At 40.5% G+C, this 19,003-nt stretch overlaps 1 protein-coding gene across 4 annotated transcripts in view; it reads right to left on the reverse strand.

Moving 5' to 3' along the window:
- tcerg1b (transcription elongation regulator 1b (CA150)) overlaps positions 1–17,509 on the reverse strand; it is a 101,473-nt gene extending 83,964 nt beyond the window's left edge. For 3 of the 4 annotated variants that reach the window (XM_072263540.1, XM_072263537.1, XM_072263536.1), the window contains exons 1-2: positions 17,355–17,509; positions 12,948–13,176 (exon numbers count right to left, since the gene is read on the reverse strand). In XM_072263540.1, coding sequence (XP_072119641.1) covers positions 12,948–13,176; positions 17,355–17,470 — 345 coding nt within the window. In that variant the 5' untranslated portion in view covers positions 17,471–17,509. The remainder of the gene's footprint in view (positions 1–12,947; positions 13,177–17,354) is intronic. The other variant, XM_072263539.1, reaches the window with a different exon arrangement.
- Between the last annotated feature and the right edge of the window lie 1,494 nt (positions 17,510–19,003).

Here is a 19,003-nt window from a genome sequence, read left to right on the forward strand (position 1 = left end):
TTATTGGTCTACTTCATTTTATTTTGCCCACACATAAATGGCTGCACAGTGAAGAGTTTGTATGGGGGGGGGGTGCGGAGAAGGGGTCAGAGTTAGCGGGTGACACTAGAAATAAAATTGAAGACAAATCAGTAAACGTTTCATTCTCAAAGTCTCAAGTATTCAACAAATAAGAGAATATCTTTTTCTATGCATTGAAGGAAAAGAGCACCTTAGATTGTAATGTGATGTTCTCAAACTCTGGTTGGTGAAATAAAAAAATCACTCTGTCATAAGCTGTATGTACCTTGAGCTGCCGCAGGTCGAAGCCACTGAATTCCCTCTCTGAATGTCACCTCCGACATCACTAGACTCTCTTAAGTGCTCCAGACTTTCAGCTACCCAAATAATGCCTAACGTGGTTCGGTGACAATGCTTGTCGTATAACACTACTGTCAAGCACCTACAGTGTTTTTACAACATTAAACATTATATAGATTTAAGTGATTTTTACTCAGCCAACCATCACAGACCAAGGCATACATAGCATTTTCAGCAGGTCAATTTGGTTGGCTCAGCACAAGCATAATGACTCAGCAAATCTGAACACAGAGGACTACAAGATTCACAAGCTGTGCCTGGGGTAGGTGCAGGGTCTTGTACAAAGTATTTGCTTTTGGATCATAGATTTATCTTCAAAGGACTGACTACACAAAGAAAAAGTGTGTCGACTGTACCACTGATGCCTTCCTCCCCATTACTCTACACAACGTATATACACAAGGAATGCAACACAATGCCAGCCACGAAAGCCACCCCCCACCCCTTCCAAGTGAGCAGCCACTGCCTATAACAGCAGCAGACGCGAGAAGGGCTCTGCAAAGTCAACCCCTGTAAGGCCAACAGACCAGATGACATCCCCAGCCAAGTACACACCAACTCACTGACATATTCACAGCCTTCTTCAACACTTAACTCATCCAGGCTGTTGTCTTACATGCTTCAACATCTTCTCTTGCGAAATGACTTAAGAACAGGAAAAGGCATTTTTCACAAGTTATGGCAAACATTTCACAGGTACAGGAGGACATTAGAAATACTACAGCCCATGCTAATTTCCAGCTAAAGAACAAGGTTTCAATCCCTTTATATGGCATATTTTTCTTGCTTTGCTAATTATAGATTACACAAAACTTTGTGAGCCATTTGTAGAGGACATGTTAAGCTCCCTTCACGGCTCTTCTGTCCAAGAGCATGATGATCAGTCTCCAATGCCATTTTTTTTAAATAAGCACTTCTATTAACATCTCGTTTCAATAGCACTGTAAATGTGTTAAGCTGCAGCTCTATTTCTCAATGAACACTGACCTGAAGCTATCAGCATTTGACTTGCCCACACTTAACTTCTCCCCTTGAAGGCTGATCTTGAGTGTCTTCACATTTTTCAAATCAAGTTAGCCATTGAGATGAAGCCCGAAAATTTATTGTCCATCTCAAAGTAACTAAAAATATTTGCCAGTTCACAATAACCTTCACTTTTTCATTGACAGTATCACCATAGCATTGCTTCATACAACTGCTCAAATGTTGCTTTCTTTACTCGAAATTATCAAAGATCTTCAGATTCAGGTTTAATATGTTGTGAGATTTGTTGTTTTATGGCAGCAGTACATTGCAATACATAAATTACAATAAGATACATTTTTTAAAAGTAAATTAGTGCAAAAAGAGCAAAAAAAGAAAAAAGTGAGGTTGTGTTCATGGGTTCATTGTCTATTCAGAAATCTGATGGCAGAGGGGAAGAAGCTGCTACAATGTCTTCAGGCTCCTGTACTTCCCTGATGGCAACAAAGAGAAGAAGACATGTCCTGGGTGATGGGGGTCCTTAATGATGGATGCTGCCTTTTTGAGGCATCGCCTTCTTAAGACGCCCTTGATGCTGGGGAGGATAGTGCCCATGATGGAGCTGGCTGAGTTTGTAACTTTCTGCAATTCTTTCTGATCCTGTGCAGTGGTCCCTTAATACCAGTGATGAAACCAGTTAGAAAGCTCTCTATGGTACATCTGTAAAAACTTACAAGAGTCTTCAGTGACATACCAAGTCTCCTCAAACTCCTAATGCAGGGGTCCCCAACCCTTTTAGCACCGCGGACCGGTTTAATATTGACAATATTCTTGTGGACCGGCCAACCGGCGGGGGGTGGGGGGGGTGTTCAAGTAGGGTTAAATTCACCTCAACATTTCTTTTACAGTTAGAGTTGCCAACTTTCTCACTCCCAAATAAGGGACAAAAGTAGCAGTCAAATCCTGACGAATGGTCCCGGCCCGAAACGTCGACTGTACATCTTCCTATAGATGCTGCCTGGCCTGCTGCGTTCACCAGCGTTTTTTGTGTTGACGGGACACTTATGTTTACCCTGAGAAAGACTACCATGACCATGAAGCCTTGCGCTGGCACCTGTGTGCGCATGCATTTATGTGCCGATCCCCCCCCCCCCCACAAATCGGTTTTGGCTTAATCTTCTCGACTACACTGTACATATATTATTTCTACTTTATATAGGCTGTGTATTTATCATATCATTCCTGCTTTTACTAGATGTTAGAGTTATTTTAGGTTTTATGTGTTATTTGGTAAGATTTGGTAGGTTATTTTTTGGGTCTGGGTACCCTCAAAAATTTTTCCCATATAAATTAATGGTAATTGCTTCTTCACTTTACGCCATTTCGGCACGAAAGGTTTCATAGGAACGCTCTACCCTAGTGGGGGAAATACGGGACAAGGGCGGTCCCGTATGGGACAAACTAATTTAGGCCAATATACGGGATGTCCCAGCAAATATGGGACAGTTGGCAACCCCATGTTCAACTTTCAACAGTGCGTGACAGGGAATGAGGGAAGGTGCAGCTGACTCATATCGTCTCCTCGCGGCCCGATAGCACATGCTTTGTGGCCCGGTGGTTGGGGACCGCTGTCCTAATGAAATATAGCTGCAGTTGTGCCTTCTTCTTTAATGCATCAATTATGTTGGGCCCAGGATAGATCTTCAAAGATGTCAATACCCAAGAATTTGAAACTGCTCACCCTTTCCACTGCTGATCCCTCGACTTCCCCTTCCTGAAGTCCACAATCAATTTCTTGGTCTTACTGACATCATGCATGTTTGTTGTTGTGTCACCATTCAATCAGCTGATTTATCTTGCCTCTGTACACCACCTCACCACCATCTGAAATTCTGCCAACAACAGTTATGTCATCGGCAAATTTATAGATGGCATTTGAGCTGCACCTAGCCACATAGTCATGGGTGTAGAGGGAGTAGAACAGTGGGCTAAACACACATCCTTGAGGTGCGCCAATGTTGATTGTCAATGAGGAGATGTGATCATAAGAATAGGCTTCACATGTGTTGTGGAGCAAAGCTCCAGCATTGTTGTGTAAATATGTTAAGCTTTAATGAAATGAAAAAGTTGAATGACTCTGAATACTATTAAAATTAAGACAGTTTAGCATGCTTCAATTCCTTACAATGTCCCATTAATATTGGCATCTAAGCAACTACTTTCAAGTCACTATTCTGCTATACGACCTCAACAACCACTCTGCAGTTAAAAGAGATGGAACAAATTATCAGTTAGCATCTCCCTGAGCTGTTTGAAATGCTGCTTTTAATACACAGAAAAAAAGTAACAATTTATCCCCCTGCAGAACATATTAACGAGGAATCAGTTTAATAATGCTACAAATGAGTTGCAGAAACTTCTATTTTGTACAGTTCTATATTCCACTGGAGGCACTGTGGCAACAAGTAGAGAATGGCTGAAAATGTCACAAATGCTTTTCTGAAATTACAGAACGAGCACTGACCATTTTGCATGCAACTTGCTGACCATGTGATGACACTCTTCACATAGGAGTAATGCAGACCATTTCTCAACAGCACAGTGGGACAGCAAGAACTGCATTTGGGGGTGTAGGGAGTTTGATGTGGACCACAAATTTTGTACTTTTATTCACATTTATGTTTTTAAAAGGAAGGGATAATAAATCATGGCAGAGCAGAATCAATGCACCAAATAGCCTCATTCTGCTCCTCTGTCTTATGGTCTTAAACTCAAAAATGGCAGGTGGAAAAACTATTTTGCAAAAGCTTGTTTGAGTAACAGCTAGAATTACTTGCAGATGTCCTTAAAACTCAATTCTCCATCTAAAAGAAAGCTATTGTCACTAAAAGTTTATATTCCATTCCATTTGAAGGTCCAATAAATTGGTAACTGCCAGATGAATTATCAAACCCATCCAGACATCCACACATCAGCGAGCAAAATTGTTTGACAATCTATAGCATTGCGCCCTTCCCGTCTAGAGGCGCCTTGTGTTTCATGATTTGTGTTCTTTTAACCACAGATTTGCCCCAGGTTATGAACACCTGTTTTGTGCAGCCTTTGATACGAATGACATTTGGGCAGCATGAAATTGCTTGCTACTATGGGGCTGCAGGAATATTCTGGCCCAGTAAGGAAACCCTGCTGTAATCTGGGGATGACCTGAAATCTTACCTGGGGTAAGTCAGTTCACGTCAGAAAGAAAATCTAATCTGAGCCACATTCTCTACAATTTGCTCAAATTGATAACCACAGATTGAGTTTCATTTCAATATCTCCATTGTCAAATAACTGAGATGATATGAGCATCCACATCCAAGGTGGTGGCATCCATTGCTGAGGACCTTCACCATACAGCATATGCACTCACCACTCCATACAGGAGCCAGAAGACCCACACTCACAAATGTTACAGACGCTTTTTAAACATGACAAAGTAGTAGAATATTAAGCTTTTGTGCACCATGAAGTTTGAATTGAACCACAAACTCATGAACATAGCTTTGAATACATTCAATGCACAATGTAGTAGTGCTTTTCATTTGAACAAGTAGATTTCTGCATTGTGAGGGGGTGAGGGATTGATTGTTGAATACAATTAGATTGATAGGAATGATGCAGCACAAATTCAAGTTTTGCACATTCACAAAATTAAATGATATGGTAATAACATAACTGTAGCATCATAGGTTTGTGTGTAAATATTCCTGACCAGAGGCCAAGTCTGAAATGTAATTCCACATTTACATGAATGTGTGCAAGTCTTATGCTACCAATATGAACAGCTGCATATTCCAGTTGAGGATTTATTCACCAAACAGGTGAGGACATTGACAAGAGGTTTCTCCAAACTGCTCAGCACAGAAATTTTTGTATACTTTTTCTTTGCTACATTGATAGGCACACACTGCACAAGAGCAGAGCAAAGCACTCAATTTTCCATTTTCAGCCTGAATGGTTTCTAATCAAATATCACAGAAACTTAACTGACAACACGCTCCATCATTCCCCGATATACCTTTCGAATTTACTGATCCACAGTCCCAACTTCTGCAGAAGGAGCAAAGTTATTTAGCTATGTACAAAAATTATTTTCTGTTCTTTTCAGTTGAATAAAAGTTACACCCGATAACCATTTAGAAAGTTTCAATCAGACAAAGGCAGCTTCCAAAGTAAAGCAAAGTCCTAACTATCACTTAATAGATGACAAACAAGAGAAAATCTGCAGATGCTGGAAATCTGAGCAACACACACAAAATGCTGAAGGAACTCAGCAAGACAGGCAGCATTCTTGGAAAAAAGTACAGTCAACATTTTGGGCCGAAACCCTTCGGCAGGACTAGAGAAAAAAAGTTGAGTAGATTTAAAAAGGTGTGGGGAGGGGAGAGAGACCACCGGGTGATGGGTGAAACTTGGAGGAGGAGGGATGAAGTAAAGAGCTGGGAAGTTGATTGGTGAAAGAGCCAGAAGGCCATGGAAGAAAGGTAAAGGGGGAAGGAGCACCAGAGGGAGGTGAAGGGCGGGCAATGAGATATGGTGAGATAAGGTGAGAGAGGAAAAGGGCTTGGGAAATAGTGAAGTTGGGGGGAATGGGGGGCTTTACCAAAAGATTAAGAAATTAATGTTTATACCATCAGGTTGGAGGCTACACAAATGGAATACAAGGTGTTGTTCCTCCAACCTAAGTGTGGCCTCATCACGAAAGTGGTGAAATGGAAAATAGGGACTAATTTGGATGAAAGCTCATTTTTTGTATTTTACATTTTCACATATTATTCATATTTTACAGACAAAACAATGAAAATAATTCAAAATGATTTTGTATATTGACTATTTACTAATGCAAAAGTATATCATGAAATAAATGGGAAAACTCTCATTTGAATTCCAATAAGGAAAACATCAAAAACGTTCTGTTCAGTTTTGGATGAAAAAATATTGGTGAAAAACAGAAAAATGCAAAAAGCAAATAAATATGTTAAATCCTTGGACACCGATAAATTTAAATGTCAAGGACAACTACCCAAACAAACGAAATAAATGGAACACTGGCTATTGTATCTGAAGAGTTGGGAAACTAGAGAATAAGTTATTCAACTAATGTTTCATGCTCTCGCCAGAACCCATCCGAAATATTCTGATGAACACTTGAAGCTTCACTCCCAAAAGACATTAATAGCCCAGAGGTGTGTGGAAATAGCAAATTTATGAGAATGAAACATGGGACAGGTGGGATAAACTACTGACAGAAAACGCTACAGACCAGGCATCTGCTCCATAGAATGTCAGCCTAAGAGAACGAGCAGAAGTTCTAACATCTAGAGGAAAGGATAGGGCCAGTACAAAACAAATATTTTCATTGGTTGGCAAGTCTTAGCCTTAAACTCATAATCTGAAAATTAGAAGTAGGCATCCAGTGAAGAAAGTATTCAAACACCAGATGGGTATAAGTATTCAGAATTCTCTTCCACAAATGGCAATTTATGTAGCAACCATTCACATTGCGCCTTCCTACTGGTAGATTGATGTCACCCAGGGGTATAAGGAATACAGGAGAAAGGTGGTCACATGGAAATAGTTTACAGATCACACCAAAACACACTGAATAACAGAACAAGCTTAGCGATTAAATGGCCTATTTTTCTAATATTCTGCCCAGGATGGTGGAATACATCTTGTACCTCTTCCTCCCCTACCTGCACTCCCTCCCCCCCAACCTTCATATTCTGACTTCTTCCCCCTTCCTTCCCAGACCTGATGAAGGGTCTCTGCCTGAAAGAGCGACTGTTTATTCCCATCCATAGATGCTGCCTGACCTGCTGAGCTCCTCCAGCACATTGTACATTTGTATTTGTTCCCAGGAAGTGGTCATGTAAAATGGAATGTAAAGTTAGTCTTTGTTGTATTTACTGTACAGAGTCTATAATATGTTCACACATCATCAGTACTCACATTGCATGTAAATTAGAGGCAAATTGTTTTACATAGAAGAGAAAATTATATTCCTAATTTCCGACAGTCAATGACTGGTTGGATTTATTCCTAGTTAACTGAGCACAAAATCAACTTTCTGATCAAATAGTGCCCCGCTCCTTTTTTCTTTCACCTAAGCATGCAGAAAAGGTATTGGTTTAACAATGCCTTTGAGTCATCTCCACTTATTACTGGAAACCACTGCTGGCCTTATTAGATTAAATAAAAGTGTTAAAACTTGTTAGTTTAAGGTTTATTTGTGTAAGGGGTTTCTTCTTTTATGTTACTGCGTAGGCTACTTAAAATGGCTCTTTGTTATGTTATAATTGAAATGGTTCTGTTATGTTAACTGATGGGAAAGTCCTCCCACTAGCAGTTTGTTTGGATTATGTTACTGATAAGAGGATGAACGAACCAATTGGGATAGATGTTATTCTTTCTGTGTGTCTGTAAGTTATTGTGATGCACAGGTTTTTGGGCAGAAGGCGAGAGAGAAAGAGGGCGAGGGAGAGAGGGAGGGGGAGAGGGAGAGGATGGACAAGGTGCTGTGAGTCGCTAACAGGGTCAGACCCCGATCAGGAGTCCGAGGTCCAGGGTGTTCGGCGAGGAGAGGAGACGGAGATGGACTCGTGTGGAGCGTCTGGTCGACCACAGTTGTTGGTCCCAGGCGGCAGGTCGAGGTGGTCCGAGGGGATCGCAGGGTGAAGAAGAAGGGTCCCGAGCTCCAACTGTTTCTGCATGAAGTGATTGAACTTTGGTAAGTGTGGCTCCTTTTATTTTCCTTTTATATTTTATCTCTATTAATTATATAGATCCAGTAATGTCTATAAACTGTAATTCATTTAATCGTATCTGGTGTATTGTCTGTAATTTGGGCGGGGTGGGGTACATCACACAGCATCCACACAAACTAATTACCCAGTTTAGCGGGGCCGAGGCTGTTTCCCTAGACGACAGCAAGCTGAGTGACCCTGAGGCTTGCCGGGGGGCTACATTTGGTTTCTGACATCATGAAAATTTAAATTTAAAAGCAAAACACTGCATATGCTGAAAAACTGAACTAAAAATAGAAAATTCAGAAAACACTTGGCAGATCTGTAGCATCTATGGAAAGAAACCATAAACATTTCAGGTCAATGACCGTTCATCATAACCTGGAAAAGTTAAGATTGAAGTTGCACAGGAGAGTCAAGGGTCCAAGAAACCAAGAAGAAATGACAACGAGTGTAGACCAGGAGTTTTGACAATAAAAAACATTATACTGTTAAAACAATGTGGAGGACTGTGTACCAAAGAGCACAGTCTGGGTGTTCCCAAACTGGATACTGTGGATGAACCAGAAGATGCCTTCAGTGAAGACAGGACTGCACAATTCAAATCTGCTGACCCTGATCTTTACAATAAATTGAGATATGACCATCATAAAGTTAACAGATGCCAAGAACAATTATTGGTTCAAAACTCAGCCCCAGACCAACTGTCATTTGTGGTCAGCTTTACATGCTACTCAGGACTAAAAAAACAAAAACAGGTAGTATCACTGACAACACATTCCTTCCAGATGAGCTTAATACATTCTGTGATCATTTGGTACAGCATGCAATTGGTATGTCACCACCCACCCTGAAATCCTCAAACGCACTTGAACCCACAATCACCTTGCAGCTGGACGATCAGTCTTCTAGAGAGTGAGCCTGCGGAAACCATCTGGTCCAGTTGGTGTCCCCAGCCATACCCTTAGTGAACAGATCAGCTGGCAAGAGTGTTTGCAGACTTTTTTTTTAACCTCTCCTTGTTCTTATCTGTACACTGCTGTACACTTTCACAGATGATAGCATGACCAAAAGCCCAAGTAATCACATTGTCAAGTTCACTGATAACATAACAGTGGTGGGGCTCACCAATAATGATGAGCTGGCTAGACAGGAGGTGGAAGATCTTGAGGTCTGGTGCAAGGCAAATAAGACAACGAAGATGGTTACTGACTTCAGAAGAACTCACACAACTCATACCCAACCCCTACCCCCCTCACTTTACATCAGTGGAACCTGTGAGTAGCTTAGGACTACTGGGAGTGCACATTACACACATTTTCTCATGGTCCCAGACCATTCTACACAATCTACTTTCTGAGAAAGCTGAAGAAAGCTGAACTTCGCACATGTATACTCTCGTCATTCTGCAGATGCACAGTAGAGCGTGCCCTGGCATGCTGCGTCATTGTGTAGTACAGAAACTGCACCGCAGCGGACAGGAAGGTGCTACAATAGGTAGTCAAAACTATTAATGCATCACTGCCACCAGCCTACCACACATATATGGAGAAAGATGTCAGAAAAGGACCAGTAACATCATGAAGGCTCCCACCCACTCTGCTGATGGCCTGTTTGTCCCATTCCCATCAGGGAGGAGACTATGTAGCATCCATGGCAGGACCAAACTCAAAAAAAGTTCCTTTCCCCAAGCAGCAAGGTTAATCAACACCTCCACACACTAACCCACACCTCCACCACCACTGCTTTATTATTTCCTGTCTTATAAGCTATGTATGTATGGATACATACTGGGTTTTATTGTATTATTGTGTTCTTTACCTTAGGTGTATTTTTTGTGCCGCATCAGATCTGGAGCAATAATTATTTTGTTCTCCTTTACACTGTGTACTGAAAATGACATTAAACAATCTTGAATCTGTGGTCCCACTGCTTTAAGGAGACCATTATGACCACAGTACTTTGAAAAAACAAGGTAACAACTACTGTCTAGTGGCTCTGGCAAACACCATCATAAAGTGCTACGAGGGGCTAGTCATGGTATGAATTAACTCCAGCCCCCTAGACAATTTTGACACACTGTAATTTGTCTACCGCTAAAACAAGTCTACAGTGGATGGCATTTACCTGACATGACACTCATCCCACAATCTCTTAATAAAGACACATACAGACACATAAAGGCACAGATAATTGCTTATTAACTACAACTCTGCCTTCAATAGTATAATTCCAAGCAGATTTCTTCAAACTCCAGATGCTGGGAGTCAACACCTTCCTCTGCAACTGGACCATCAATTTCCTAACCAACAGACCACAGTCAGTAAGGGTATGCAGCAACACCTCTGCACTGATTATTCCGAACACTAGTGCTCACAGGTTGCATCCTCAGCCACTTACTTTTCTCGCTGTTCACTTATCACTGTGTGGTCAGATTCTGTAGATGGAGTTACAGTATTTTCTGTCTGAAATCCAAGTCTGCAGATGATACCACTGTAGTAGGCCACATCTCAAGTAATGATGAGCCGGAGTACAAGGAGGTAAATTGAAACACCATAAAGAGTACCCAGCCGGCTACTTCACAACTTGAAATGACAATTACTCTGCTGGTGACCACAAGAAACTGCAAAGAGTTGTCAACACAGCTCCGCACATCACAGAAACCAGCTTAGTCTCTCTCCATGGATTGTCCGTATTTCTTGTTGCCTCAATAAAGCAGCCAGTATTACCAAAGACCCCACCCTCCCCATCCATTCGCTCTTCGCTCCTTTTCACTATGGCAGAAGATACAAATGCCTGACTGCTTGTACCATGAGGCTCAAGAACAGTTTTGATCTGCTGTTATCTTATGACTATTGAATATTTTAACATACTAGGGAACTAGAGTCTTGACATGATAATCTACCTCGTTATGATCTTGCACCTTATTGCTTACCTGCACGGCACTCTTTAGTTGCTACAATACTCTGCATTCTGTTATTGTTTCACCTTCTACGATTTGTGATGATTTGATCTGTGTGAGTAGTATGCAAGACAAGCTTTTCAATGTAGTCTAGTACATTGACAAAAACATATTCAGGGATGCAGACTCAATGAGAGTGATAATGGCTCATAAATAACAAACAAAAAATGGACAGAGTTATTAAACCAAAAATAGAAGTATACAAACAGTAGACAAGATTATGTGCAGCATAGTGGATAAGTGTGAAACTCTTCCCCATAATGGACATCTAAGACAAGGCAGCAGAGATTTAAAGTTGAGGAGTAAGAGGGTTAGAGTGGATCTGTCCATCCAGAAGAATGCACTGACTGAGAAGGTGGCAGAGGCAGGAACTTGCAAAACATTTAAGTATCTGGATGAGCATCTGAATCTCCAAGGCCCAGCAGGATTAGTGGAGATGGATACCTGATTATTAGCATGGATATGGAGGGACAAGGGACACGTTTCTATGTTCTCTGATTGAATGAAATCTGAAATTAGCAGAAGAGAAAAATAAAACTGAAGGCCAGAATAGTCGATGTGAAATTGTTCCATTTAAAGGTGTTTTTGGAAGAGAATGGATGACCATTCATGACATGGGTTTCTCAAGCTTACTTTAAGCCACACCAGGTGGCCAAAAATACAGATCAAAATTCCTAATTGGTGTGGGATGGGAAATTAATGTAAAAGGTACCTTGACTCACATGATCAACCAGATATACTAAACTCAAGAGTTTTCCAAAATAACCATCCAACATGGATGTTCCAAAATTCGAAAGATATCAACATTGAAGATTCAGTGTTCATAATTTAACAAATTGGAAAAATTAGAAGTACATTTCACACTGATCCTTGAAGCTCTGGCATGAAAAGTCCAATTGTCTTTCATAACAATTCAACCATTTCTGGAAAAGGACATCTGTGCACCAGTATTCTTTTGTTTGGCAATACTTCAGTTAAACAAGTGTGTTGACAGGTATAAAAGGGGAAATAGCTTGGACAGTAAATAATTTAATGAATATGTGCACATGAAGAAGTGGAAAATATTCACACGTGGACTGAGATGTGATATCTAATAGTCAAACAATGACAGAAAAAAACTAGCTTGAGCACTTAATTAGTTGTCATTGTTTTTCTCTCCAATTACTTCTGTCATTACTTTTCTCTCCACTAACTTGAAATTGTAACTTCATTGACAATCAAACAACTTGACACATTCTGGGACAAACTTAACTAGGCTTGTACTTCAATGAAATCCAATCCTAAAATCTCCTATTCCCATCTCCTCCACAGATATGGAACTTTTGAAAGCAGGCAGGCAGGCAATTCAAACTACATGATACTAAATGCATACAATGCACACAAATTATAGAAACAGACCAAAAACATCTATAAAGTCCATGCCATGATAAAAACAGTATACTAGCTGATCACTCAGGAAGATCACTTGCTTTTTATAAAGGCAATTCCATTGTTCTCCATTTCAAATTAGTAACTTAAGCCAATGTATAACTTTGGGGGTCACCATTTTACCTCTCACTTACCCAGCCCAACCTGACTCCTTCCACTCCAAACCATCACTACCAAAATTAGAAATCAGAGCCTTAGCTGATGTTACCTTGACCTAGATATGCTAGTACAGATTAACTGCAATTTACTCAATTGGACAGGCATTTCCAAAAATGTCAAATCACTGACTTAAAACGAAACGCCCTTGATGTCTATAAACATGATCTACAAGATCAGAAGTTCAAATAAAATAAGTTAAGATATCAAATAAAATAAGTTAAAATATAAATGACCACAGGACAGAGTGGATAAAAATGCTTCCAATTACTTCTACCTTTTATACCTACCTGCATATGTGGTGGAGCCATGGGCGGTGGCATTCCTCCTGGGGGCGGTGGAATTGGTGGCATACTGGGATCAAATGGTGGTCGCCCAAATGGAGGACGCGGTGGTGGTCCTCTCATCATGGCAAATGGTGGAGGAGGTGGACGCACATGAAGTGGTGGTGGTCCCCGCAGCATTGCGTTTGTTGGAGGAGCAGGGCCACGAAATCGTAATGCCTGCTGATGCGCCATCCTAACAGGAAAGATAAAACACAAATAGATGAGACTACTGGAGTATCATCTTTAAATCAATCATTTCCATTTCCACATTTTGTGTTCTTTTCCTGCATTTGACTGATCGGCATAAGCCATCCACCAATAGCTTGATATCAAATTTCTATGTCTCTGCAGTGATAGTTACCTTCTAATCCAGGGGTTCCCAATATTTTTTATGCTATGGACCCCTACCATTAACTGAGTGGTCCACAGACCTAAGGTCGGGAACCACTAACCAATGACCAATATCTAGTGGGCATATCATGGTTAATAACAACTTGGATAATTTGTACAAAAGCAAGCAGTTAGATATCCCTCAGAACTCATTGAGCAGAACTGAGTTTCAAAGCTGGAACCTCGGAACCACGTAGCAAACATGCGTTCTTTTGCCTTCAAAACATACATTCATTGTAATTTTTAGAAAGTTTTACTGTACAGAGAAACATATTTGCTATTCTTTCACTTTGATGGGTACTATGAACAGAATTAATTCCAGAAACATCACATGGACCAAAATCAGAAGAAACAAATATCACTTTTTGATGCACAACAGAACTTAAGAAACGAACATCAGAATGTTATTTTAAAATCCTTCAGTAACTTTAACACAAAGAAAGTGACAACTACATTTGACCCATTTCCATAGTAACCTTTACAATTGCATGGAACAAAACTAATCACACTAAAAACATAAACATTTGTTTGTCATGCAAACTCAATATAATGGGAACAAATAAATCTCATGCACCAGATTCAACGGTATGACAACAAAGATGGTGAAGGGGGCCGGGACATGGAAACTTTCGGCAGTCTACAAGGGAAAGGAGAAACAACAAACAAAAATACAAATACTGACTTAGGTATATCCCCGTTTCAGTTGCAACAATTTTCTTCAGGATTTCAAATTTCCCACTTTTCAAAATCAAGAATGCAAAGACCAAAACTTCAATAATTCATTTTTTGAAATTAACGTCAGCTTGTAAACAACTTTATACTTTGAATTACCTACATTTTTTTGCAGGGATAAGCTTGGGGTGTGGATGAGAAATTCTGCACACAATCTATTGAAAATTTTACACAAAGCAAATCAATTCAAATTCAAGAACACTGGACATTTGAACATTACAATAAAATACTCAACTATATATCACATTAAAACTTTTGGGATCTTAGATTAGGAAAACAAATCTCACGACACAAAAAGATTACCTTTTAATTCAAACCAATTACCTGCCACATTATCTGGAGATTAATATATCAAGATATGTTCTTCCATATACTTTTACAATGCATTACTCTCCAAATAATACGAGTCTCCTAACTCAGATACTGAACTATTACCTGTCAACATAGCATCAACTAGGAACATACTGTTGACTCAAACCAACCAAAATGGTGGAGGAACTTGGCAAGTTAGGCATCATCTGTGAACTGGAATAAACAGTCAACCTTTCGGGCAAGACCCCACATCAGGACTGGAAATGAATGGGGCAAAAGTCAAAATAAGGTGTTGGGGGATTGGGAAGGAGTACAGTCAGTTGGTGAAACCAATTGAGGGGGGAAGGTGGGTGAGAGGATGAATTAAGAAGCTAGGACTAGAGAGATGAGAGAGGTAAAGGGTTGAAGAAGGAATCTGAAAAAGAGGGAAGAGTGAGCGAAATGAATCATGGAAGAAAAGGAAGAAGGTGGGAGGTGATGGGCAGATGAAGAGAAGGGAAAGTGCAAGACGGAAGAGGTGCCAAAACAGGGAATGGAAAAATAGGGAATGGCTTGCTGAGTTCCTCTAGCATTTTGTACATATTGCTCAAGATTTTCAGCATCTGCAGAATCTCTTGTGTTTGTGTAGAGTCAATCATTATTTTACTTTAGCACTTGCACTAATTCCCTTTTGTCAGTATCCATTCCAACATGTGGAGCTCACGTACTTGTCGAAACTGTGCAGTGGAATGTATTTATCAATACTCATATATGCAACATTCTGCTCAATGCTCAAGGAGAAATATCTCAGAGGCTCTCAAACAATGTATCGTCTGACTGTCCTCAGCCTCCTTGAAAGCAGAACGGCTCAATGAATCATTTTCAAGGTTTTCATATAATGCAGAAGAATATAAACGAGAAAAACAAACAGGGAAGAGTTCCACACACAAAATGTTGGAGGAACTCAGCAGGCCAGGCAGCATCTATGGAAAAAGAGCACAGTTGACATTTTGGGCCAAGACCCTTCAGCAGGACAGAGTTCACAGGGAAAAACTCCAATGAACATCCAGTGAACTGATTCACAAGGCATGAGGCAATGTAATCCAAGCAGGCTTTGAAATCAACATCTTAACAAGATGCAAATGTAATTTTATGCAAAAACAGGGCAGTCAATATCAGCCAACCTTCAAGAAGTCTTGGTCATTTCAATATTTCTGCAAGGATTGTCAGTTCTTGGCATTAAAACACTAATACACTGACTGGCAGAATATTCCAAGGGCAGCAGCAGCCCAGTGGCATTGTTGCTTCTGCCCCAACAGCTAACAAGATACTTGATCAGGACCACTCTTAGCATTCTTAACATTGATGAACAGCAATCAGAAACATCAGATATCAGGACCTCCCCAATTTCCATCACAGTACGCACAGACCTATCACACTGGAGATCAGCCAAAACAGTCAATTCTGTGACCTTCCTGATTTCTGCTGGTACATTTGTTAATACTGTACACCAAAATTTTTAACTTCAGAAGTTATTTCTGTTTAATTTTTTTAAACTTTGAAACTCATTCAGAAAAGTTTCAGTACTAGCATGTGAAGAAATAATCTCAATTGAGACATAAATGTCAAAGAAACATAAGGGACTGCATAACATTTCAAAGCAAAGGATGGGAGTTAACTGAATTCCCCAATAAAACCATCACTAAAACAATTACCAGTCATTTACTGTTACTGATATTTTGCTCACAAATTAATTAGATATTAAACAATTTGAGATAATTCACAGATGTAAAGATTTCCATTTAAGTATCATAAAAAGTGCGAATTAATAAATATATCTGTGGTAGTGAAGAGCAGGGGATTTTGGAGAATTCTGGTGTTCCTTGAGAGAACCCTATTCCTACCTTGTAAATCAAGCTATGGAAGCTGTAATTCCATTTACAACAACACATTTTTGCAAATCTGAATTTTCAATACAGTACTTGGAACCATAATCCTAAATACTGAAATCAACTGGATGTCCAACGTGTGTTGTTTTATCAAAGACCACCCATATCTAATGCTCTTATTCAAGCTAAGCAACAACAGCCTTTACACTGATATGCCTTTAAAAATAAATTTAATTTCAACTTATCTATACTTTAAATGCATAGTGTTATTGTTGAATGTATTAATAAAGCACAAATATTACTATATCACAAATTTTAAACTATTTTGATAACAGTATTTCTTCTGTAATTGGTTTCTTCTGTAATCCTATGTATTTGATTTTATATATTTAAATCCTACATATTTGATAAATATATTCTGGGAATAGGTCCGTGGCTTCACTGGACTGCCAAAGAAGTCCACAGCATAAAAAAGACTAATAACCCTTGGCTTACAGGATTTTATCCTGGTATCCTTTACCCTAACAAATAACTACACAGAAAGACAGGAACGAGAAGATGTCACAGCAGTCTAATCAAATAGCCAACATTTACAAGCAATGGTCGATTGGCAAGTTCCAAGAAGGTCATGTCTCAAACTCCATGGTTTCAGGAAAGCAACTTAAAGACAAAATTCCTGCAAATGAATTGGTTTTGAAGTTTTTAAAGAAAAATCAGTATGAGCAAAGTACGTGCGATGTGATTAATTAACCGTGGCTGTACCATGCCTCAGACGCTACTCGTGTGAAGTTTATACATGCGCTCCTTGCAAAGTTAGCAGAGTTCCCAGCGGTTTAATTCCCTTTACGAAGATTTGAATGACTACTGAGCCTGGACGGAAGAGGTGCCGGTCCCTTTCTTCCAGAGTGTGGGAGAACAGACTTCACAGCTCTCTCCGGCTGGTGTACAGGTTGGCGGCCCAAGGCCCGGCTCAGTCAGATCGCCCTCTCCGGGGAAGGGGGGAGGGGAAGGTTTGGGGCAAATGGCGTGATTTAACCTCAGGGTCCCAAACCTACTCATATCCACGTACCGAGCCTGGTTGGAGGTATCGCTGTTGGGTTTAGGTTGATCGCCAGCTCCATCCGCCTGCGCCTGGCTCGGGTGTAACAAGCCATCCTGCATCAACAACCCCACGTCGGCCATCATGAAGAGCTATGGGGGGAGGGGAGGACAGAAAAACCTTCCGCTACCACCGACCGCTTCTCGCAACGTACCCTGCTGAAGTCTCCCGCCCAGTCACCGAAACTCCATTCGCTGCTGGGCTGCCGGGCCCGCAGCTGATAAGCCCAGCTGCTTGCCACTCGGATGACATCGGATATCGCGTTTGGTTGAAGTGCGACGTAGGAAGTGATGTTTTCAGCTTCCAAGGTGCTCTGCCTTGCCCTCCCCCTTCATTCGTTCCGCTGCTGTGGGAATGTCTTTCTGAGGAGACTGCGAGGTTATCATCAAACAAAATAAATAACTCAAAGGTAGCTCGTAGATTCAAGGCGTCATCTGTCGTGTACTGAGTCTCGTGATGGCCACCAGTCATGGAAGGTTTCGTGGTGCCCTGTCGGGTGTGGACCAGGCCATGGAAGAGAGATAGCTATCTAGACAGACCACGTACCGAGATGTATTCTCGTCAAGCAACAACACACGCACCATGCTGGAGGAACTCAGCAGGCCATTCAGCGTCTGTGGAAGAGTGCGGTCGACGTTTCGGGCCGAGACCATTTAGCAGGACATCTTTTCCATAGATGCTGCCTGGCCTGCTGAGTTCCTCCAGCATTTTGTGCGTCTTGCTTGGATTTCCAGCATCTGCAAATTTTCTCTTACTTGTATTCTCGTCAACATGACTTTTCGTGGCTGCGGCCTACCTGTTGCGATGTGACAGATTTATTAAACTTCGAAAAACGTTCGATACCAGATAACTGAAATAAAATCTGGTTAAATTTAAGATGGCAGCATTATGTGCACAGAGGAGGAAGGTTAACCTTGCAGGGTGAGGCCTTTCCTCAGATCCGTTCTAATGTATTAGTTTCTCTTCGTTAAATTTTAAAATGTATTGACACAACCTTCTTACAATCAGTTCAAAGTTTAAGATCAAGCTAGTAGAAGAAAATATATGTGCTTTTTTTTAATATCTCAGGTTACTTCACAAAGGGTAGATGGATAGCAAGAAGTAGTAAACCAACAAGGATTGAATACCCTGGAACAGGTGCTGCTGGCAAGCAACCTTGGAAATAAATTTGTGAAATCACTAACTTGTCTAATGTACTCCACTGCTGTAACTAGATCACAAATTAAGTAAAATTTGTATTGCATCCTTAGTTTCATCAACTGTTTTCAGATGCTCTGCAGGAGTGGGATAAGACAAAAATCAACACAATTAACTATATACTTAGGCAAATAACTGCCAGTTTTGTTAAATATTTAGGTTTCAAGTATATTAAAGGAGATACATCAAGGTTGGAATTCAAGACATTGTGGTCTGAGGAGCTTAAGTCAAGGTTGCCAGTGGTAGCATGAAACAACTTTGGAATGTTTTAGCCTAACATTATTGCTGGATTTATGCTGGATTCCATAAATGAAAATCAGCCTGAAAAGACAAAAAGACTGAATGAGATAATAAATACTTTATTGATCCTGAATGAAGAATTCTCTTGTACAGCAGCAACATTTAAAAACACACTTACCAGT

The sequence above is a fragment of the Mobula birostris genome, chromosome 7 (genome assembly GCF_030028105.1).
Source record: "Mobula birostris isolate sMobBir1 chromosome 7, sMobBir1.hap1, whole genome shotgun sequence".
NCBI classification, from domain to species: domain Eukaryota; kingdom Metazoa; phylum Chordata; class Chondrichthyes; order Myliobatiformes; family Myliobatidae; genus Mobula; species Mobula birostris.